This window comes from Zalophus californianus, chromosome 3 (genome assembly GCF_009762305.2).
Source record: "Zalophus californianus isolate mZalCal1 chromosome 3, mZalCal1.pri.v2, whole genome shotgun sequence".
Taxonomy (NCBI): domain Eukaryota; kingdom Metazoa; phylum Chordata; class Mammalia; order Carnivora; family Otariidae; genus Zalophus; species Zalophus californianus.
Window position 1 is genome coordinate 808,119 of NC_045597.1, and position 23,325 is coordinate 831,443.

At 49.6% G+C, this 23,325-nt stretch overlaps 1 protein-coding gene across 4 annotated transcripts; it reads right to left on the reverse strand.

Annotated features, from left to right (window-relative positions):
* Positions 1-502: 502 nt before the first annotated feature.
* LAMP1 (lysosomal associated membrane protein 1) lies at positions 503-21,543 on the reverse strand. Of its 4 annotated transcripts, none has more exons than XM_027588315.2 (9): positions 18,352-18,596; positions 12,334-12,455; positions 10,468-10,684; positions 10,197-10,355; positions 3,742-3,929; positions 2,972-3,097; positions 2,088-2,154; positions 1,849-2,019; positions 503-1,492 (listed from the first exon to the last, which is right to left on the reverse strand). In XM_027588315.2, the coding sequence occupies exons 1-9, from the start codon at positions 18,401-18,403 to the stop codon at positions 1,353-1,355; spliced, it is 1,242 nt and encodes a 413-aa protein (XP_027444116.1). In that variant the 5' UTR covers positions 18,404-18,596; the 3' UTR covers positions 503-1,352. The 4 variants fall into 4 exon arrangements, with proteins under 4 accessions (XP_027444116.1, XP_027444117.1, XP_027444119.1 ...); XM_027588316.2 differs by having other exon boundaries at positions 12,334-12,452; positions 18,352-18,566; XM_027588318.1 differs by lacking the exon at positions 18,352-18,596 and adding an exon at positions 13,122-13,244.
* Positions 21,544-23,325: the final 1,782 nt, after the last annotated feature.

Genomic DNA, 23,325 nt, shown 5'->3' on the forward strand with positions numbered 1-23,325 from the left:
CACCAGCCATGTGGCCCCAGGGCCTGCCGGTACGCAGGTGCCGCTTGGGGACGCTCCAGTCCCGGGGCTGCCTGGCAGGCAGGTTGGCTTCAACCTCAGCCAGTAAGGTCCATAAATCCTCAGAAGGCACAGGTCTTTGCTTAAAAAGGAAAGATTAAAATGAATCTCAGGCTTCAGCTCCTGCTCTGAAAGCTCTTGAGCACAGCAACGGGGCCTCCTGCTGCCCCCATCCTGGAGGAGATGAAGGCGGCCCGTCTTCGTAGTGCGGCCCTGCAGGAGTCTGCAGCACCTGCTGGCGCTTGTCCTCGTCCTCGCCGTGTGGGTGGGACTCGGTGCGTCCCTGCTCAGTCACAACTCCTGTTTGTCCTGCAAGTTACCCAGTAAGACCAGCAGCAACACCAGCTCTCCCCAAAGCTGGGGGCACTGGCAGACACCTGCCCTCCGCCCGTGCACCTTGGACGAGACCTCCCATGAGCGCAGGCAGAAGGACGAGGTCCAGACAGAGAAAGAAAGAGATGCTTTATTAGCATTGTTACAGCAATGCGTGACATGAAGGGTCCTCAGTGCACAGCCTCCCGAGCGGCAAGCGGGTAGATCAGTGTGATACCCAGTATTTACACAAGTGCAGAACAGGATCACCCTGAACCTCAAACAGAAGACTGGAAATCACTTTACAAAAAGGTAAATAAAAATAACACCCATTTATCTATTTTAAAAAAAGTGCCAGCTCTTGAGTGGCAGAGCATGGAAAGACCAAAGGCCCTGACGCATAGGAGCGCCCTTGCCCAAGTACTGAGCTGTGCCGCCTGGGGGGCAGGGGGCAGGGCCTGTCCTGGCTTCTAAAGCTTAATTTAAGCGTTCCAGATCTTCATCTTTTGGAGTACTTCTGTTTTAAGATCTTCTTTCTCTACTAATTTCTTAAGCATAGCGGCCTAACACCTAGCCAGCCCTCCTCAGAGGTCCTAAGGTCAAGACCAGGGACCCTCCCTTGGCAAGGCTGAAATCTCAGTCAAGAATGAAGGGGCCAAACACCAGAATCTTAAAAAGCCAAATGACAGTGGAGCCAGTGCCCCTCTTAGAAAAGCACTCTTACCCTCCCACCTTAAAGTTCTACTTTGGTAAATATTAACGTTGAACCATTAGCAAAATATTTAACCCAGTTAGCAAAATTAACACCGTCGTTTCAAAGTTACTCTTGTGCATAGTAAATGTTGCAAGATGAACTTCACATTGGGTAAAGCAGATCTGAAATCAGTTTGCAAGAAAGTGCGCCTCCCTCAACACCAACCGAAGCCCGGGGAAAGGAGCAGAGAGCCCGCAGCGGCCGCTGCCCCGCGCCTCTCGCGGCCGCGCTAAATGGTCTGGTAGCCGGCATGGCTCCTCTTCCTGCCGACGAGGTAGGCGATGAGGACGATGAGGACCAGCCCTGCTAGGGCACCGCCCACGGCAATGGGGATCAGCATGCCGTTCTCATCCAGCTGGCACTCCTCCACTGCGGGGACAGGGGGCACGCGGCGCTCACACCGGGCGACCTCACGGGCCTCCCCTGCCTCCCCACCCATTCCCACAGCCCGGCTGGGGGGGCGCGAGTTCTCATCGACTACCGCGGGGACACAACATGCCACACGGCTGCGTCCCCATACCCTGCTCTCACAGGGGAAGACACATGCCGGCTCCGAAAAGGACCTTTGCACCACGGTGCCACGTGCTCACATCTGTAGATGCTGGGCTTTTCGAAGGCAAGGGGATGCAAGAAGGGGAATTGCTCTAAATGATTAAATTTCCAAACAGAACCACAGCCTGCAGACCCTGTGCAGGGTCTGAAATGCTGCCCTCGGTGCTACTCACCAGACCCAAACTTGTCTCCTTGCACCTGGAAAGCCTGAACCCACACTTTGAAGATGTTGATGGAGAAGGCCTCTGTGACCTGCACGCGCTCCTCAGCGTTACATTTGTACGAATTCCCGATGGTAGCCTGAAGGGCCTTCAGAGAGCTGTTGGCGGCCTTAAAGGTGGGATCTGCAAAGGCAGGTGAGACTGAGTGCTCCGGGGCACCTGGACGGGCAGGGGAGTTGTGGGGGTCTTACCTCTGGCGTCAGGAAGAGTCATATTCAACTGGATTCCTTGCAGGAAATACCGGCTAGTACTTGCATTCTTAAAGAGAAGAAGGTAATCCTTAACCACTTGCCAGACACATGTTTACTGTCAAACCTGAAGGGTCATCTAGTAATAAATTTGACTCCTGCATTTCTAGCTTCAGCATGAAGCCGTGGGGTATGCGGTCTGTGTAAGGCATCCCGTAAATCTCGAGAACACAAATGCTCATGAGTTCCTTCTAGAACTTTTTTTACAGAATCAGACTCTGCTAAACTAGGGATTGAAGAAGCCATATTCTAAAAAAGCAAGCTTTTCCCAAAGTTTGCTGAACTTTAGGAACGTAAACTTTATTAGGAGAAACCCAACTGTTAATCAGCTCATCTGCAGTATGTACTACAAACGCTCGCAGACGGTACTTCTATTCTTCCCATATGATTTTGCTAGCTTCACAGAGGACTCATCCCAGACGGGTATAAGGAAGAGAAGAGCCAAGACCCAGAGACGCTGCCCCTCAAGGAAGGGGTGACGACAGTGTGTGAGGTGGGAGGCTGAGCTGAGCGCAGCTGGGCGCGGAAGGTGGCTGTGGGCAGGCCGCAGGCGCTCCCTCACATCTGCCACATAAAGAACCAACTGAGGCATTCCTTAATAAAAACAGGATTGGTGGGGGGCGGGGGGGGGGGTGAGGATCCAAAACACCAGCAAAAAAAGAAGGCGGAGAAAGCAGATTCCCCTTCTTCACTAAGGCAGGGCTGTGGGTTTTGCTATCTTCATCCGATCTTCACTCCAGCCAGCGCACAGAGCGCTCAGGCCAATGGCCGCCACGCAGCGGCTCTGACATCAAAGCCCCCAGAGCACCAGGAACGTGCAGCCTCACCATTCCAAAATGGAAGGCCAGGAGAGAGACGCTCTCGCTGCGGAGCTCCAGGGTCACCAGCTGGGGGCCGCAGCTCCCTCCGGCAGTGGTCTTATTCGGGTTGATGCTGAACACTCTCGTCATGGTCTAAGTAAAAAAAGCAAACAAGTTACCATTCTATTTCATGCCCTGGGTCCTCCATACTCTGGAAAAACAAAACTAATCTTAAAGTAAGAACTTCAAGGCCACCATCATTTTAACCAAAACCAGAAAGAAAACATCCGAAGTTTACTCTAGCACAGATTTCTGGGTTCCAAAACCATTTTTCCTGCTCCTCCTGGTTGCTATTTTCACAAGGACACACACTTGCCCCTCCACCCCATCTCCCGACAGCCACACGCCTCACACCCATCCCAAGCACGTTCCCTGCATAGCCCCAAAGACTTGGTCACCAGTAAGGAGAAATATTATTTCAAAGGAAGAGCATAAAAAAACGTTGGAGTGGTAGAGTTTTAAAGCAAAATTTAACATTCTCTTTGGGGTCAATAAACTTGTCCTGCAGTGTGCCAAACAACACACGTCTTTGGCTTTGGGGACCACCCTACAACTCCTTAATTGTTTCAGGGAAAAGCAGCCCTGGTATGTGGACAGGTGGGTATGGCGTGGCTGTGTGCCGAGAGGCTGACCACAGCACAGGCACAGGCACCGTTCTCAGACTTCCACGCAGTGTCCTGCTGCTCATGTACCAACACTCCCACCACAGAAAGAAGGGCTCTGGGGGCTGAGCCTACCGTGTTGTCCTTCTTCTCGTAGGTGACGTTCAGCTGCAGCCCCATGTTGGCCAGCAGGCAGGTCCCATTGCTGCCGCTCACATTGTACTTGTACACGGGGGGGTTCTCGGGCGCTGGGGATGGCGAAGGGTGGGGAGGCGGCGGCGGCGCCGTTGTCGGGAAAGGCCCGTCTTGCTCACAGTGCGTCTCTGGACCGACAAGTGGGAAGAGAGACAAAGTCCTAGTTCCTCAGAGCTACGGCACCCCCTCAGACTCTCAGCCAGCCCCACCCGCAGAATGCCATTTCTCAGTCTGCTCCAGGATGGCACGTGCCTACCCCACTCTGTAAGTACAGGACTGGCGGGCGCCGCTGTCCCATAGGGCCATCCCCACTCCTGCCACCGCACCATGGTTCTGACTGGATGCTCTTCCAGCTCAGCCTCTGGGCAACCCTGCCCTCACAGATCTATCCCCTCTGCATGACAAACCTTCCTTCGTACTGTGAAAAAAGAAAACCTTCACCATCACCTGCCGCCGGGACCGGCGGCCACACACCACTGCAAATAGCAACAGTTCAAAACCATGTTCTCTGTGCGGCTGCATGCTAGGCATGGTGCCGGAGAGCTCACAGGCTCTGGAGGGACAGACAGCCCGAGACACACACACCAGGACAAAGCTAATGCTGTCAGCATGGCGCCCGTGGGAGAGAAACCCAGGAGGCCCTCAGAAGGATGAGCATCAGGTGGGTCCCTGCAGGACAAGACCAGAGCTGAGAACAGGTACACAAGTCAGCCAGCTGCTGTGGGTGATCTGGAGCAAGATGGGGTGAAGGCACCCACAGGCAGGCACCCTCATGCAGGGAGAAGGCCCAGTAAGTGTGAGTGAAGACTCCCAGGAAGGAGACCACAATCCAGGAGTGAGGGAAGCTGGGGCATGTCAGGCCTTGGCAGAGAGCACATGGTGCACCCAGAGATCTCAGGAGTTTAAATGTGATTCAGGTTCTCAGAATTTGATCCACTATGATTTACAACAAAAATTTATATTCAAAATCAAGGCCGACTGAACCAAAAGCAAAGATAAATGAATGTTCTCTACAGGTGCATCCAGGACAGACCGCTGCCTCCTGTGAAGATGATCCGACATTCCTCAGCACTTCAGGAGACCGTCAGCCCCAAACTGAGCTCTCTGTCTTACCACCCCGTTTCTGTGGGTAATCAAGGGTTTGATTTCTATGATTTCCATCCAAGTCCCACCCCCACCCCGTCCCCACTTCTGCTCCGCTGAGCCGTTGCAGCGCGCCCACCACCTCCAGGGCTGTAGCGCCCACTGGGAAGATGCGGAAACTTCCGAACACCTGATCACTTCTTGCTCCAAGCTCAAACGAAGCTTTGCCCTTCCTCCTCCACATCCCATCTACCTGGGTGGGGGGCTGAGATGGGGAGAGATGGGAAAGTTCGCCCTGTAGGACTGACAAAGAAAGGATTCCACACTCTCTCTGGAAAGCTCACGCATGCAGCGTGCCTTCACACAATACAATCTCGTACAGTCCAATGCCTTTCTAGACAGAAAATAAAGATGGAAAGAGCATGATGGAGTGGGTGTAACCTGGGCTCGTGGTGGCAGGACAAAGGCTGCCAGAGACGTACCCCTCAAGGTGTACTGGCCACACCGCCCACATCTCCCCCGGAGCTAAGCTGCAGGCTGAGGTCATAGCTGCACTGTTAAGAACAGCCTCATAAGTACTTCACAAACTATTACACAACGTGACATAATTATGTGGAAAACAAGAACGAGAACAGGTGGCCTCCCAATCCTGGCCTAGGTGGGCACACGGCACACACAGGGGAGAGTAACCTACACGGATTTGATCAGCATTTTTACACACGATCCACTGTTTTCATAAAGCGGGCTGCAAAATATCAGCCTGGGAACACACACAATGTACCATCAAGACTGTGGAAATCTTCACGGACAAAGCGCCCTCCTCCTTCTAACTGCGAATGCGGAGTCTGTGCTCTGAGCAGCCCGTCCTGAAGCAGAAACGACAGTCCTACTTGCAGAATGCTCAGTCCAAATGAGGAAATCACAAGTAAAATGCATGGAGTGTGCTAAGTGCTACCCGCGCGTGAGAAGGCCTCTGGGAAGACCACGGGCCCCAGGAAATGCAGGCTGTGCATCCTTCCACGATTCCTCTTCGCATGATTTTCAAAAGCTTCTGTGCCCTGGAGGCCCCAAATGATCTGGCAGCAGCTGACTTTCAGGGAAGCTTGCATGCTACAATCAGAGTCTCACACGGAGAGAGCTCCTTTAGCATCAGTTCCTTCACTTTGAGCCACCCTGGGAGTCACTCCTGAGAGAGATATGATGACAAACTGTGTGGGATTGGGTGGGACGTGAACTTGGGGTGAACCACAGTGAAGAGTTCCTATTTTGAACTAACGGTCGCAAAAGCACCCACAAGTGCCACACATCAAATCTTAGACGTGCAAAGATGAATAATAGGATCCTCTGCTGGGCCTGGGGCCCGAAATGCCATTCCCACAGACACAGAGTGGGACACTCTCCCCTGCTCAGACCACTCCAGAATGAGAACCATCCGCCTAACTTTACAGACCTCTGGGAAAGACAACACCCGCTGCTTTCCTCAGCGCTCACCTTCATCAACAGGACTGACAGGACAATTCGGCAGCCTTGGCCTGTGCTCGATTCCTTTTAAACTGAAATCTGTAAGTACCTGAGGCCTTTCCGATAGGGCAGTGCACATGGAGAGGCAGAGTGAACTAAGGCTCTCTGGCCCAGGCCCCCACAACACTACAGACGAGTGAGGCCACAGAACCTGCCCCAACACTTGCAGTCCATCAAATAAAAACTTTACATGGGTTTTTATGACCAAAAATTTACTAATTCTTGGATATATCTTCATGTATCATTAAGAACCCGTAAGTACAGCAAACTACGAGAATATAAAATATACTTAACATATTTGAGATGGAATTTCTTCCCTGAAGAAGCTTACAATTTGGTGACAAAAAATCAAACCAAAAAGAACTGTGCCTAAGAGCCAAAGAAATGAAACTAGCACAAAAGGAGATAAACAAATGGCTCAATTTTAACAAAAACCAAATATTTCTAAAAGCGATTTATGCTGTCTTGCTATATGTGATCAGTTACATCAAATCTCCTGCTTGTAGGAAAAATACACGGGTCCCTCTGATTGTAAACCGCTTGTAGGAAAAATACATGGGTCCCTCTGATTGCAAACCACGGTCAGAAACAGCAACACAGACAAAAAGTAGTGTGACAGGTGCTGGCTAACCAGGGGGCTCTCCAAAGATCAGATCCCAGGCTCACAGGGAGCTGAGGAACAGTGAAGTATGCTATCAAGCTGAGCTTCAACACGGCTCAGGTCATGTCATCAACTATAGCTGACCCCTGAATGACAATGGGGTGAGGGGCTCTAACCCCCGCAAAGTCGAAAATCCACGTTAACCTCTGACTCCCCCAAAAACTTAATCATAAAAGCCTACTGTTGACCAGAAGCCTTATCAATAACACAGCCAATTAACACACATTTTGTATAAGACACTGCATACTGTATTCTTCTAACGACAGGAGAGGAAAAAAAATTGTACAATACATTTACAGTACCATACTGCATTTATTGAAACACAACCACGTGTAAGTGGACCCACACAGCTCACACCTGTGCTGTTCAAGGTCTGCTGCAGTAAATTCTGGGAACAGTGCAGTCCCCGCCTATAGAACAGATGCCCATTCTGGAGCTCCTCCCCGCCTACACGGCTGCTCCAGGAACTCCCCTAGTCACTAGGCCTGAACCCAGGCCACCAGAGGACCACATCCCAGAAAACAAGGAAGACATCACGGGGTGGGAGTGGGGGGGTGTGGCGGGGAAAGGAAGGGGGGGCCCTAGAACTTGTTTGCTCATTTCATTTCTTAGCACTCCAGGTAAAGACTGATCAGGGGTGACTGTAGAGGATGTGAACTGATGGTGACAGGAGCCCAAAAGCCCTATGGGGACTCCTTCCTGTCCAGTGAAGAGTATGCAGGCATGCCATCATCTCACCAAGCCTTCCGGCCTGTCACAGGGGCATGCCAACTTGTAGAGGACATTCTGTGCATCTCTGGGATACCTCTAACACTCCTCTTCCCAACAGATTCACTAAGAGAGCGCTCTAGAGTCTTTAAAAGGCAGCAAGTTTCCTTTCCAAAACAGAGACATATCAGCAAAGGCAGATTTAACATAAAATGAAAGCAAGCTTTGATGAACCATGGGACACAAGGGGAGGTGGGGAGTGAGGCTGAGCTTAGTGACCAAGTTTATGATCAACTCACAGAATCCTCTGTAGGATGGGAGCAGACCTAAGAACAGGGGGCCAGCGGCTGGGACACAGGTGTAGGGAGGGACGGCCTCCCTGAAGGAGCTTTTCCATTTGGAATCACACACATACATCCTCCCCTGGGGGTAACGTGCAGGATGCCGACAGCGAGGGACCGTGTGCACGGGGGGACAGGGCTATGTGGGAACCCTTCACTGTTTAACTGTGAACCTAAAACTGCTCTGAAAGATAAAAATCTATTTAAAAAACAAAATAATTAACCTTAAAAGAAATCAGCCTCTCCACACTGTCGTGTGATTTTAGACCAGAAGCTGGAGCCCTGTCCTGGGCTCTAGTGCCCTCAGGAACTCAGCGGCTGGGCACCCCAGACAGGGGAGACCGGGTCATCTCTGTCTGTGGTCAAAGGCGTTCCACGCAGAGGAAAACAACTTGTATAGGTGAGGAGCTCTACCCCACGACTGCCTGAGGCCCAGGTGCTAGTGAAGTCACTGCACCGAGCCAGCAAACCAGGATGCTCTCATTTCCCAAGGCCTCTGGCAGTTTTTACTTTTCCCTTCTGCCCCAGACTGGAGGGAGAAGACTGTTGGGGACGAAACCCAGCCATCCGAGACCTGAAACCGTGAGCATCAGCTCCTGAGGCATTTCGTGTGACTCTAACCCCTGTGTGGTCACTCCTCTGTTTGAGCAGGCAGGTGTCAGTGTGCACACCTGGGCCTGCTGACGGACACGCACACATGCAGCTCCCCGGACAAGGGGGGTGTAGAGAGGGCCCGTCCAGCCGGTCTCCTCGACAGCTGCTCCAGCTCACACAGACCTACCTTTCTGCCCTGAACACTTGCTGCTGGACATGTTTTTCCCAGTCACAGACAGCAAACATTTTAGACTCTGTGGCTGTCCGGTGGCTTGTGCCCGTCCCAACTCTGCCACGGGAGTGTGAAAACAGCCATAGAAAACAGGTGTGTGAACGAACACGGCTGTGCTCCAAGGAAACTCTAGTTACAGGTACTGAAACTTGGCTTTTGTGTCATTTTCATGTGCTGTGAAATGTTCTTTTGATTTTTCTTAACCTTAAAATTGATAAGCACAACATCCATTTTTAGCTTACTGGCCGTACAGAAACCGGAGATGGGCTAGATGGCACCTGCAGGCCAGGTTCTGGCCCTGCTGAGAGCATGCATGCCTCTCAGGAGGGCTGCACCCAACTGCACAAAGTGCTAACCGGTCCATCATGCCCTTCAGCACCAGTGACTTGGTGCAAATCAGTCACACGCCAGCAGGCACCTCTATGGATCCAGCCACACCACTGGGGACACTGCAAACCGAAGGCTCACAAGAGCGTGGCTAACCACCGAGAAGTACGGACGACTTCCTCGAGGTGGTCACCCTTCCTCACCCTTCAGGAAGAGGACAGTGATCTGGGAGCTGACTGGTAGGACTGAGGAAAAGAGCTTTCTTCAGTCATAGTTGAATGACAACATGCTTTACCATTAACTGAGCCAGGCCCTGAAATATGCACTTTGCATAAATTTCCTTTTTAACCTTAAGGACCTGCTAACACAGGTTATTCTTCTTACCCCACAAGGGAATAATAACCTGCTAACACAGGTTATTATTCTTACCTCACAACCTTACCCAAGACCACAGAGCTAGGAGAGGCCCGGAGCCTTGTCTTGTTGGAACTCAGGGCCCACCAGTGGAGCTGGGCTGGCAGGTGCCTCCTTGGTGCGTCATCCGCCCAACCCCTGCCCTAAAAGGTGCTCAAGGTCCTTCACCATCTGCCCCTTGGCCCTCCAAGCTGGACAGAGGTTAAGCCTAGGTCTTGATGAAAGGACACTTGGCTTAAACTGGAAGAGATCCTGTGCCCTGACCTCATCAGCTCCCCAACAAGGGATGCAACTGCTTTGCCCTTTTAAATCAGTATTAGTCCAACCTCACCTAAAGAGATCACCTTCTTTAGAGAAAAAAAATGTTCGCTGGACAATTCTAAGTGTGAGCTGCCAGCTCAGTCCCTGGCTGCACAAATCTTCACATACACATCTTCCTCAGGCATGGGCTCAAAGCCATGTCTGCATGCACTGGAGTTGGGCCTGGGCATCCGGGTCAAAGGCAGCGTCCTACCTTCCTTGCTGAAGCTATTGTTGGCAAGGTACGCCTGGATGGTGGCATCATGGAGTGTGACAGTGACATTGTGCATGTGAATCTGGTTGTTGCTCACACATCTGTATTTTTTATTTATGTCAGCCCTGATGTCAGTTGCAGATTCCACAGTCTTGATAGCTGTAAAGAAAAAAAAAATCAATTTTTAACTACTTGAAGTACTTGGTTAAAATTTTAGACACTCTCCAACCCAATTTTCTTAACTTTATAACTAGTCAGTTTTGGTTCTTACCCTTGGAGCTTGCATTGGGGAAAATCTGTGTGTCAGACAAGTTATAAATAAAACTCATCAGCTGAACACTGTAACGTGTTGCATTTCTTGTGAAATTGAGAATCAGTCCATGTCCTCTTCCAAAAGCAATCATGAGACTGGGGTCAGAAGCATTCTCTTTACCACAAGAGCTGCTATTTAATACTGCTGCATCAGATGGCAGGTCGAAGGTTACATTCTACAACAAAGGACGACAGACCCAGTCAGAATGCAGGTCACGAAAGGGATTAAGATGTGCCAAAGGAAGACCTTCAGGGAGTCGGACCTCAGCTCCCTTTCAGATGCCACCGTTAGCATATTCATTTTTAACATAAATAAAAACACGAGGAAAATCAGTATTACGTGTCGGTACAGACTAAAAACCAGTGTAAGACAAAGCTGACAATTATTTAATTGAACGTTCTTTGTTAACATAATTTTAATTTATAGCAGAATTAAAACTACAATTATCTTGGTAAACTGAAATAATTCTTACCAGGCTTCAAGTGAGCTGTGTATTTATATTTGAAAAAGCCACTACTACTTGTTTGCTATAAAAATGTTTAAGGAACATGTCTCTTTATGGGACAGATGTTAGCTACATGTGTAGTGAGCACAGCATAATGGATAAACTTGTCAAATCACTAAGTTGTCACCTGAAACTGACGCAACATCATGTGTCAACTGTACTTAAAAAAGTCTCTTTAAAACAAAGAGAAGGGGGTGTTTGCTGCAGAACTATCTGAATTGACCACTGCAGACAAAACAAACCACTACAAAACCACCTAGAGACCCCCAAAAGGAACTGGACCAGCTAACCCAACTGTGGTGATGCTGTCCACTCATGCTGCTCCCAAGAAATGACAGAACTCCACCAGGTGACAGAGATACGGTGATAAAAGAGTAAGGCACACAGCAGCATGCAGGTGATTCCATTTGTGGAACATAGTATTTTTCAAAATGACATTAAAAAAATCCAAACACAAAAAAAGTAAAGTAGCAACGACCACAAAAGGTGTTGGGACCGGTCTCTGTAACTTGAAACGCTTCTGCGGGACAGAACCTGCCCAGGCCTCTTCTGTCTTGGGTGCAAGCACGTTTACATTACCTCGCACACACGAGCTGATGAGGCCTGAGCACCTTGCACAGAGTCCCGAGTGCCCCAAAGGAGCTCCCGTCCTCCCCACCAACACTGGGCCCCACTACTGCCCCCGAGGGGTAATAAGATGATTCAATGCTGTCAACATGGGGGCTGGGCAGGAAAAGTGCGGTTTCAACAAAGAACTGAAAACATCTGGTTTAGAGATACGTTTAAGAGTCAATGTTAAATAAAAGTGAAATGTCCACCAGCAGGTAATTAACAAAGAAAGAAATACAAATGCACCTTATTTGCTAGAAATCTACAAATGCAAAAAGCCTTTTTCTACCCTGCAGAAGTACGAGTTGTTTTAGGAGGACAAGGGAGAGGCGCCTCGGAGTAGGACGGCGCGTGCAGACGGCAAACAGCAGACGCAACCGCGCCCTGAGCCTGGAAGAGTGCGTGAGACGACCGGGGTCCCAGGAGAGGCTCTAACACATCAGGCTGGTCAGCACTGTGACCGTAGAGGGGAAGCACGCACAAGTCTGCGACAACACTCCTACCGGACAGTGAGAGCGCACAACAGGATGGTTTACAAGTCACGACTGTGGCTTCAGGGTACACAGAGCACAGGCGACGGCCCAGCGGGGCACATGCATACACCTACCGTGTTACAGCAACGCCCTTTTCCAAACACTTATTTAAAATAATAATTAAAAAAACCTTCACACACATCCCACACACTGCATGGAAGACCTGGTGTTTCCTACCTTAGGCCCGCTCCTGGTGTCATAGCTGGCCGTGAAGGCAGCGGAGAAGTTGGCCATGATGCAAGCTGTCCCGTTGGCGTCCTTTACCACAAACACCGCTGCTGTGCCATGTACGAGACCTGCTAACTCCAGGAAAGACAGAAATATCCAAACACAGTTTTGAAAATACAACTGGATGCTTCTGTTGCCTCTAGCCATGGCAACAATGGGCTTTATTAGGAAACACCACCGTGCTTCTTAAAAAATGAGATACGTGGATGACCCAGGCCGGGTTCAGCTGGGTCTCTGTCCCGTCCCTCCTAGATACAAGTCTGGGAAACGTTAACTCTAAACCCATCGATCAGTTTCCCAACCTGTTCGACAGTTCTTTAATGCTTGATGTCAGGACACTGAGGGGAGGTCACCTGTCAATTTCCAGATCACCCCTGGGCACACATTGCTCCACGCTCAGTCCTCAGAGGGCCTCTGGAAGATGTGGTAGGGTCCTGGAGGCACAATTCAACCTAAATACTGATCTTCGGCAGAAGCCCATGGGAGAACTGGGGCTATCTTTTGCCATGGTCCCAAACTACTACTTAAAGTTGGACCTCTTGTTACCTCTCATGGGCCGCTGGCAGGGCCGAAAAGCCATGGACTCACAGATCTGAGCTCTTTGCCCAATTTCAGAAAGCGTCTCAAAAAATAATGATTCGATTGAACCTGGACTTGGCTATGTGATGTTAAGACATCAGTCAACATGTCTAGGTAAGGCTGCCATATCCCAGAAAGGGAAAGAATAAAATTCTCACAGGTCTCTCCAGCTTGGCAGCGATGGTGGCTATTTCCTCCTTAAATTCTCAGGGTCAGTGCCATGTCTGGCTTCATGATGTGGTAGAGCAGTAGGTAATTCCTCCAAGCCACATGTGTTAGTATACTCTTCTACAGACGGGCAAAAATAGGTGTTTTCACTAGTTCTAAAGCCAAACACTGTCAACCAGCATCACGTACCATATGATTCAGAAGTGACGTGCCCTCCCTCCTTGCTGCAGCCAGTCCCTGCACGCCCTCTAGCCATCCTCCAGCCACTCCGAGTGTCAACGTGACACAGGCACATTTTGAAGGCATACACTCAGTAGACACTCAATTAACTTTTCATTCTCAAATCCCTGTCCCTAGCAAAGTAAATGACTCCAACAAACACAATTCATTTTACCCTTGGAGCTTTCACAAGATAAAATCTTTAAAGCCAACTACTGTTCAAGCACAAAGCAAAAAGTAGCCAGGAACCCCACATCCCTTCCCATAAGCTTCTGGTCCGAGAAATACCAACACCTACGTTCACAAGAAGCTGCCGCATGAGAATGCAGCTAACTAGGGCAAAGAAGAGACCTGCGCAGTTTCTGTCTGGTTTGCTGTGCAAAACTGTAACCTACATCCTACAATATTCAGGCAAGACTACACTAAAGGCAACTCTGGCAAATGAATTTCCATTGTAAAACCTAAAGAACATTCCACAGCTCGTTTCTGACTCAGTGAAGGCTTTAAAAAAAAGACAAATCACCCCACGCCTTCACAGAAGGGCAGGTTTAGTATACCAGTGGTCCAGAGAGACGCTAGCAGGGCAGAAGCAAGCATGTCAAAGCATGGACAGTGATCCAGATCACGTGTACATGGGCTACTGCCTGCTCCAGTCAAAGGCTCTCTCGGGCCTGAGGCGCCCTCACACGGCTATGGCCATGGCCCGGCTGCTGCAGAGTCATATGTGACTGCACATGCCATGGACACAGTAGGGCGCTGCCTCGCATGGGATCATGCACGTATCACTTTTTACCAAGCTGCACTTCCATAAACGAGTTCCCCAAATCATTAAAACACTTTCTACTGACTCAAAGCCCTTCATCAGAAAATATTTCACATTAAAAAACTTCAAACAGAATTTTTTCACTTAGTAAATATGCTGAGGGTATGGACCGTCAAAGTAAAACAAAGATGTATTACAAAAACAAAGTTAAAGTAAGTTTTACCAGTACTAGATACCCACAATTATTCTGGAGAGATCCAGAAATTTTCAATTGTTCAAACACGAAACTTAGCCCTAGAAGCCAAATTTTGGTCAAGAAAAAGAGCTCCACAAGAGCATTAGAACATAAAATTGTAAGAGAAATGTGTGTATGCTAATGGTCAGAAGTTTCTTTTTTAAAGATTTTAAAAAAAATTTATTCATCTGAGGGGTGCCTGGGTGGCTGAGTCGTTAGGCGTCTGCCTTCGGCTCAGGTCATGATCCCAGGGTCCTGGGATGGAGCCCTGCATCGGGCTCCCTGCTCTGCGGGAAGCCTGCTTCTGCCTCTCCCACTCCCCCTGCTTGTGTTCCCTCTCTCACTGTATCTGTCAAATAAATAAATAAAATCTTAAAAAAAAGTTTATAAAATTTATTCATTTGAAAGAGAGTGAGAGAGAGCGAGAGCGAGCACGAGCAGGGGGAGGGGGAGAGGGAGAAGCAGGCTTTCAGCTGAGCAGGGAGCCTGACACAGGGCTCAATCTCCAGGTCCTGGGATCACAACCTGAGCTGAAGGCAGACGCTTAACCAACTGAGCCACCCAGGCGCCCCTAACCAAAGTTTTTTGTTTTTTTTTTTTTAATTCTGTTAACAATGTTAGCTGGGTAAGAAGAAAAAAACTCTTCTCAAATTAATTAAAATGTCGCAGTGATTTGAGGAGTGGGTGTCCCTCTTCAAAGCTAGCTCCCTGGCCTGCTGGCAATGGCTAACCTCAAGCAGTCCTTCCCACAGGCATGAACTTAATCATTTCCCCAGGGATCATACAAAGGAGTAACTTTGGCTTCAAAGTACTCCCACTGGTAGAAATTCCACTCTCTAAAACAAGTACAGTTGTGAGAAGCATGACTATGACAGACTCCTCCATCACTTACTAGTTGTGTGACCTTGGGCCAGTAGCAATCGCTGCCTTCAGTTTATGCGCCTATGAACTGGAACAAGTGTGCTGACCCCTCGGGGTTATCAGAGTATCAAATGAGCTAGTGTACACAGAGCACTCAGTACAGGGCATCAGCGCTGGCTTTAATGCTCACTGACGTTATTTAAATAAAACTACTCAGACCTCATCTACCAAGTTCATCACTGAATCCTCAGTACCTGACACAAAACGTCAAATAAGTACATTTTATTAAACAAGCACTTGCCATGTGCCAAGCCCTGCACTAAGCACTTTGCAGTTAGTTATCATGACAACAGGTAAATGCTATTATGATTCCCCTGTACAGCTGAGGAGACTGAGAGACAGGGACACTAACTTGCTCAAGGTCACACAGCTAGTGAGTGGTGCTGAGCAATCTGGAACTGGGTGCCACATCTGAACCGTGCTTTCTCTCCAACACTAGCCAAGTGAGCAGATAGGTTTCAAATTATGAAACACTCAATTCTGAAATGAAGACACTGCCATCCGATGGAACAAGTCAATAAATTTCTACATTAAAATTTTTATAAAAGGGGTTAAGCATCTGACTCTGGCTCAGGTCATGATTCTGGGTCCTGGATCGGGCTCCCGCTTCTCCCTCCCCCTCCCCCCTGCTCATGCACACTCTCAAATAATTAAAATCTTAATTTTTTTTTTTTTTTAAGAAATACTTCCTAGTTTGTCTTGGCTTGATGCTTTTAAATCCAGTATTTTTCTTAACCAGTAATACATAATCATCTACGAAGATTTAAATAAAGAAGAAAAAAAAGACCAAGGTTCCATCCCTCACAGGGAATCACAACCCACAGAGGCAGAGCCCGAGTGGACACTTCTGAAGAGCTGACTTATGCACATCTGATTAGGGACTGCTGCTGTAAAACCGGTGCTATGTGTACACACAAAGCACTTACTATGTGTGAGGCACAAGATGGGCTGTAAAATGAGGAAGGGAGACCTGTGTGTAAGTGATCACAACACAACTAAACTGATGTTCTAGGAAAAACTCATGCTACCCATGCCATGTAGCCAAGATCCGTGGATGCAAAGGGAAGGGAGCATCTAACAGTAGAAATTTGAAACCATGGACCCTGAACACTTTGACTTCAAATATAGTTAAGAATTTGGTCACCAACCCAAGTAACTGACAAAAGTCCCACAATCAAGGATAATGTTAATTAGAATAAAACTTTTCAAACTTCCCAAGTGACAGTTCTTCATTTGGAAAGGGGAAGGAAGTCATCTAGTTGACACCAGTGGTTTAAAGAGTCACATTACGAAATGTCACCTAATCCCAAGTGTTGGACACTTTCAGTTCACCCCCACCTTTGCTTTCTACCAAGTATTCAAACACAAATGAATGCAGGAAGAATTCGTAGTTTTGAAGTTCGAATTATTTTTCAGAAAAGATGCTTTCTGGTAAAATTATGCATCAAAATAGACATTTTAAAAAGACCTAAATCCAAATGAATATACCTTTTTAAAAGTTGGATTTCAACTGAATATAAAACCCAAAAAGACACAATGGAATAAGCATTAGAAAGCTTATGACACGTACAGTTCTCTCAGCTATCGCAATGCAGGAAATTAAGGCTGTTTCTCTTCATCTTCAAGGTGAATTTTAAAACATAAAATAGAGGGCGCCTGGGTGGCTCAGTTGGTTAAGCGACTGCCTTCGGCTCAGGTCATGATCCTGGAGTCCCGGGATCGAGTCCCACATCGGACTCCCTGCTCAGCAGGGAATCTGCTTCTCCCTCTGCCCCTCTTCCCTCTTGTGCTCTCTATATCTCATTCTCTCTCTCTCAAATAAATAAATAAAATCTTAAAAAAAAAAAAAAAACATAAAATAGAAAATTCTAATGCTTGTGAGCTCTTCTAATAAGGAACAGTGCTGCCGTTCTGACCTGATAGAACTTGTTCCAGCCACTCCTCCTGTCGTAATTACACCTGCCAGGGAAGGGCAAAGCTCCGGGTCTCCTGCCGGAATAAGGCCATCCCCTTGTGGCTATTCATGCAGCTCAAAGAACTCATTTTACGCAACAGGCAAAACGAAACCGTGAAACTAAATCCGTCCAGTCACAATTAACAGAATTTTAGAGTTTAGAGACAGAGAATTCACGGGCAGGTAGGTACCGGAACGCGGATCCGCATCCACCTCACTCACGGGAGCTCCCACGAGGTGTCCTCTGTACCCTATTTTAGACTCTGCCTTTTAGATAATCTTCCCATGTTATCTGGGAGGGGGCTCACAAAGGGTGCCATAGGGAGAGGTTCCTCACGGACATCTAAACAGACTTCAAATCCAGCCGCGCAGCGATTCCCCTCTAGGAGACAGCACATACTCCTCTTACTGGTGCAAGAAAGACCAAAATCCCTGACACGCCGAGCACCCCGGCCGCTTCTGAGGTCTGTACTGACGGAGTCCCACGTTTTGACTCCGGAGCCAGCGCCCACGGAACAGTGGCAGCGCCCTTTACGACCCCTCACTGGAAACGAACACTGCCATTGTGAGGCCGCGGCCCTGGCTGCTCTCGTTTTACCACCGCGAGCTCTCCTAAACACGTGAGCCTAACCAAGTTCACAGCCACACACGCACCCGTCGGTGCGCGCTCCGAGCCCGACCGGGGGGGGGGAAGAAGCTTAAAGCACGGAAGACGAACTCTAAAAGGCCGGGATCACCGCGCCGTCCTACTGTCTCCCCGGGGAGGCCCGTGTCGCCCGGGAGGACAGAGGACCACGCAGGTCCTGCCGCCTCGGCTGCACAGCTTCACGTAGCCCCCCGCGGATAAACCACACCGGTCCCGAGACCCACATAACACCCAGAGAACGAGTTTAGCGAGCCCACAGAGCAACCGGCCCTTAGCTGACCTCCCGCCCCAGCTCCTCACGCAGCGGCCAGAGGGCTCCGCGCCAGACCCCAGGCGCCGACCTCCGCCGGGGCGAGGACGACTGGCCGGCCCGCCGCCCCCCTCCCCGGGCCCCTCATGTCGTCGGCCACCCCCGGCCCGGCCCGGCACACCCGGGAACTCCCGCCCCGCAGCCCCCTGCCCCGGCGTCCCCGGCCCCTCACCGAGCAGCAGCAGGAGCAGAGGCCGCCGCCGAGCGCCACCGAGGGCCGCCATGGGCGCGAGGGCTGCCGAGGCCGGAGCGGGAGCCGAGAGGGTCGGGGGCGGTTGGGCCGCGGGCGGGCCCCAGACGCGGGCGGGCGGGCGGGCGGGCCGGGGGGCTGCGTGAAGGCGAGGGTCCCGCGGTCCAGAGGCCCGGCCGCTGCGGCGCCCGCGGGAGGCAAGAGACCCTTCGGCCGGCGGCGCCCGTCACGTGAGGCCGCGCCGCGCCCGCGCTGTCACGTGACCCCACGGATCTCGCGAGATCACGAGCACAAGACGCCTTCGCCCCGGCCGTGCCCGCCTCGCACGTGACCCGCAGGCACGTGACTGCGGCTCCACGTGACCCATGGCCCAGCTCCGGAGCCGGGAAGGGGTCCCGCGGCGTGAAGCGGACAGTGGGCGCAGGCGGCGCGCGGGGCGGGGGGGGGGGCCCTCAGCGGCCCTCCCCGCGTCAGCCAGAGTCGGAGCCGGGCGCGCCCCGGAGAAGGGCGGCTGTGTGCCGAGGCCCGCGGCCCGACACGCTGCCCCCCGGGGACGCAGTGGGGCCCGCGCTCACCGGTCGCGCCCGAGAGCAGGGGGGGCTTCCCCGAGGGCCTCAGCACTCACCGTGTCCCCTCTGGTGCCCCCGGGCACTCTGACGGGGCTCCCCCGGGCCGCGGATTCGCAAGGGGGCTGGACGTGGGGCGCGGAAGGCGGGGACGCCTGGAACACGCGTATCGAATGTTTGAGGCAGAACATCGACGCCTCAGAGGACGGAACTTAAGGCGAGACAAAGTCCTGGCCGAAGGGGGTTCAGAGGCTCCAGCGGTTGCCAGCGGCGACACCCCCCTAAAGGAACGTATGGGGCCGGGGCGAGGGGCGTCGTCTATCGAGAAAGTTCGGGAACACTGGTACAGCGTGCATAACCCTACGTGCCCCGGAAGGAGACGGCGGTCTCCCTGCTCTAGAGCCTCCCCGAAATACTCTCCTGCTCACTCGCTATCACCCGAGCCCCTGATTCGCCCGGAGGCTCCCTGGGTCTTCTCCTTTCTCCCTGACTGCCGGCCGCAGCTCCGGCCGCACTGCCCGCCGCTCGCCCGCACGGCTCCGCAAACGCGGAGCTTCCCGGCGCCTCCTCCCTTCTCGTTCGGTCCTGCTGCCCCAGGCCGTCACCGCTCGCTCCTCCGGAAAGGAGGATGGATTTGTGGATTACTGTCACTCACCGAACAGTCCTGGATTCTTGGGGCTTCCCCCTTCGTGTTACGTTTGCTAGCTTTTAGGAAGTTTTGTCTTCTTCTTGTCGTTTTGGTCCAGCTTCCCTTCCCTCCCCCCCAGCTTCTAACACACAGTCAGACTTCCCGCTGGGTCTGCATTTGAGGACAGTGGCGGGGCGTGCACGTCCCCTTGCCAGCCCCCAGCGCTCCATTCTAAACCAGGTATCCCTGGGGCAGGAGTTAGCAGTTCTTAAACTACTTTGTATGTTTACTGGTGTTGAAAAATGGGTAGATATTTTGCAGATAATCGTAATTTGCATGTTTCTCCCTGTGAAGAAAGAAGTTAGAAATAAGGAGAAGGGTGGGTGGGTGAGAATGGACCCTGTGATGCTGGAACTGGCATGTATTTAAAGACTCAGAAGATGGACAGTCATGGAAGCAAACAGTAAATTTACTAAGTAAAAAGCAATAGTGTTTAGTACATGTTGGCAGTTTATACCCCCACCAGCAACCGTTAAAGGGCATGGCATTTTCTTTTGCCTGGTCGTTCATCACACAGGCTGGATCATTTGTTCATATTTTTGTTTCGCGCAAGGTATCCGTCATTTTTCCTTTGCCCAAGAACTAGCTGGCAGACACCCGCAGAAAGGTGAGGTTTGCCAGCACTGGGCCCGCGAGGAGGCGGGGCGCTCCGCGGTGCCGCTCACGGTCACAGCTGGGTCTGTGCCCCGCTCCTCTCATTTACTACCAGGAGACAAGATTTTTCACTTCTCTTTCCCAGTTCTCTTACCCGTTTACCTCAGGAATATTTATTTTGGTTTATTAATGGTACAAAAGGCAAGTAAATCGTGGCTGGAAAAGTGTAGAAGTGTAAATTATAGGGTAAGTTAGGAACACGTCAGCAAAGTAGGAAACTCAACTTTCAAGTGAAACGTGTGCTCTCAAGTGGGGAGGGAAGCGTGAGTCCTGTCACGCAGCACTTGTGAAGACCAGCCCTCTCCTTTAGGACACGTTGGGTGCTGGTACTCTTCTGCTGTTTAAAATAAAGCCACTGAAAGGTTACGCGTCTGCCTCGTGCACATCTCTGACAACTTCCTTTCCATAGATTACTTGAAGTGCTCCAACCACGGCAGTATTCCTTTTAGATGGTTATGAAAAAGGAACTCTCTCATAAAAAAAAAGAACCAAAACATTTACTTTCTTGGAAAGCAGAGTAACTCACCCAGTCCCAAGGCATTTGCAGCAGGAGTAACCGCGTAACTTCAGTTAAGCTCATGTTCCCAGTGACACGCTCACCTGGTCGTGGTCTGTGGGCCCTGGGGTCGGGGGTGGTGTTACCTAGGGCCTATGCTTGTTTGAGAAATGAAATGTGGTTAACCAGAGCCCTTTCCTAATAGTGCAAGACACAGCGGGAATTGAAGTCAACACAGAGATAGTTCAACATTTGTAACTCAGGGTGGTGCTCAGAGAGGCTGGGGTGGATCCCGCAGCAAGACCAGGAGTTCACCTGTGCACCTGCAGAAGGACACCTGGGTTGTTACCAGTTAAGCTGCGGTGAACAATCAAAACCACATCGTTGGGTGGACAAGGCTTTCATTTCTTGGGTAAATATGTCGGAGTGGAAAAGCTGGGTCATCAGGGAATGCATGTTTAAGAAGAAACTGTCGGACGCTTTTCCATCCGTACCAACGTCCTTGTCGACACCTGGTATCAACGGTCTTTCCGATAGCCGTGCAATTCTCTCGTGACTAGTTTGTGTTTTCCTGAGGACTAGCAAGATGAAAAGATCCTTTCGTGTGCATCACCATTCACGTATCTTCCTTGGTTAAGTGTCTGTTTAAACTTTGTCCTAGTTTTTAAAAATGGTTTATTGCTTTTTGTGAATTCTAAGTGTTTTTAAAAAATATATTCTGAATGTGCTACCTCCCAGTACTGTATTTTCTCCCATGACGTGGCTTGCTATTTAATAGTATCTTTCAAAAAGTAAAATTTAAATTTAATTAAAATCCAACTTATCAAATGTTTGTTTCATGACTCATGCTTTTTATGTCCTGAGAAATCTCTGCATTTCCCAACATTATAACAGTTTTCTCCTGTTTTCTTCTAGAAGTTTTATGGTTTAGCTTCTACAATTGGGCCTATGATCAAATTAAATTTTGTGGATGGTGTGAGATAAAAGTCAGTAGCAGTTCTGTAGATTTCATTTGTTCACCACCCCCATAGGTAGATAGCTCTCTGATACAAAGACTTAGCCTTAAGTTCCTTTGGCACCTTCACTGAAATTGACACAGCTGCACACGGGTGCACGGGCGGGCGTGCCGTGACGCTCCCCGCTCCATCGGCTCATCTCTGTGTCTGCCTCTAGCTTCAGAGCAAGTCTCTAAACTAGGGAGAGTTAGCTCTCCAGCTGTTCTTTTACAAGTTGCTTTAACTCCTTCAATCTCCATATACATTCTAAGATGAGCTTATCATCATTGTTCTGTAAAGGAAAACCCTGTTGGAATTTTGGCGGGTACTGGATTGAACGCACATACCAACTTGGAGAAAGCAGACACCTTGACGTGATGCAGCTCTTCGTTTGCTTTATTCTTTAAATAATTTTCAGCAATACTTTGTAGTTTCCAGCGTGCATGTTTTTGTGCAGTTTGTACCTTAAGTATTCCACACATTTCTAGGTACTGTTGTGAATGGGGCTGCACCTTTAAATGTCATTCTCCAGTTGTTGCTAGAATGTGGAAATACAGCGGACCTTTGTCTAGCGACCTCTTGTGACTTTGCTAAGTTGGCATATCAGCTCTAGTAGCAGTTCTGTAGATTTCTTCATCTGCTCTACCCACATGCTCACGTCATGTGTGAAAGAAGACTATTTTACAAACTCCCTCCCGCCTGTATGCCTTTTCTTTTTCCTGTCTTAGCGCAGTGGCTACCAGCTCCTTCCGCGCCATCCCAGCCGCAGGGGGAAAGCTTTCTGTTACATTAAGCATAATGTCAACTTAAATCTTTTGTAAATGTCCTTTCTCAGCTTAGGGAAGTTCTTTTCTATTCCTACTTTGCTGGGAGTTTTTTAAATCAACAGTGTTGAATTTCATCAAATGCTGCTTCTATTCAGATGATTATATGTTTTTATTTCTTTTTTAGATTTTCAAATGTTAACCTTACACTTCTGCACCAAATTTCATTTGGTTTTGGTGTATTACTGATTTTATGTATTGCTGGATTCAAACTGCTAATATTTGGTGAAGGGCTGGTCTGTTGTTTTCTTGTAATATTTTTGTCTGGTTTCTGTGTCAGGGTAATGCTGGACTCATTCCCTCCTGTGTTTCTGAAAGACTGTAAGATTGGTGTTGCTTCTTCCCTAAAAGTTTAATAGAATTCACCAGTACACCCTCCAGAATTCACCAGTACACCTCCAGTTCTGGAGTTTTTTTTTTTTTTTTTTTTTTTTGTGGAAAGAGTTAGAATGACAAATTCAACTATTTTCTGTTTCTTCTTGTGTCCATCTGGACAGCTTGTGAATCTTGTGGAATTTGGCCGTGCCAGCTAAGCTGTAGAATTTACTGGCATAAACTGACTTGCAACCTTCTTTGAAGGACCTGTAACCGTGTCCTTTCAGTGCTGGTATCGAGAATTTTTGTTTCCTCTCCTTCAACCAGTCTGGCTAGAGGCTTATCAGTTTTGTGGGTCTTCTCTATCTGCTCGTTTTCTAGATCTTTAATTTCCACGTTTATTATTTCTTTCCATTTA

Bases quoted from the DNA above. Each gene is read 5' to 3' on its own strand.
- LAMP1 (XM_027588315.2), bottom strand. From the start codon at position 18,403: ATGGCGGCCCTCGGTGGCGCTCGGCGGCGGCCTCTGCTCCTGCTGCTG. The intron at 3,930-10,196 runs GTAGGACGCTGC...TTGTCGGTCCAG, and splicing joins CAATAGCTTCAGCAAGGAAG to AGACGCACTGTGAGCAAGAC. The intron at 3,098-3,741 runs GTAGGCTCAGCC...TTTTTTACTTAG, and splicing joins ACGAGAAGAAGGACAACACG to ACCATGACGAGAGTGTTCAG.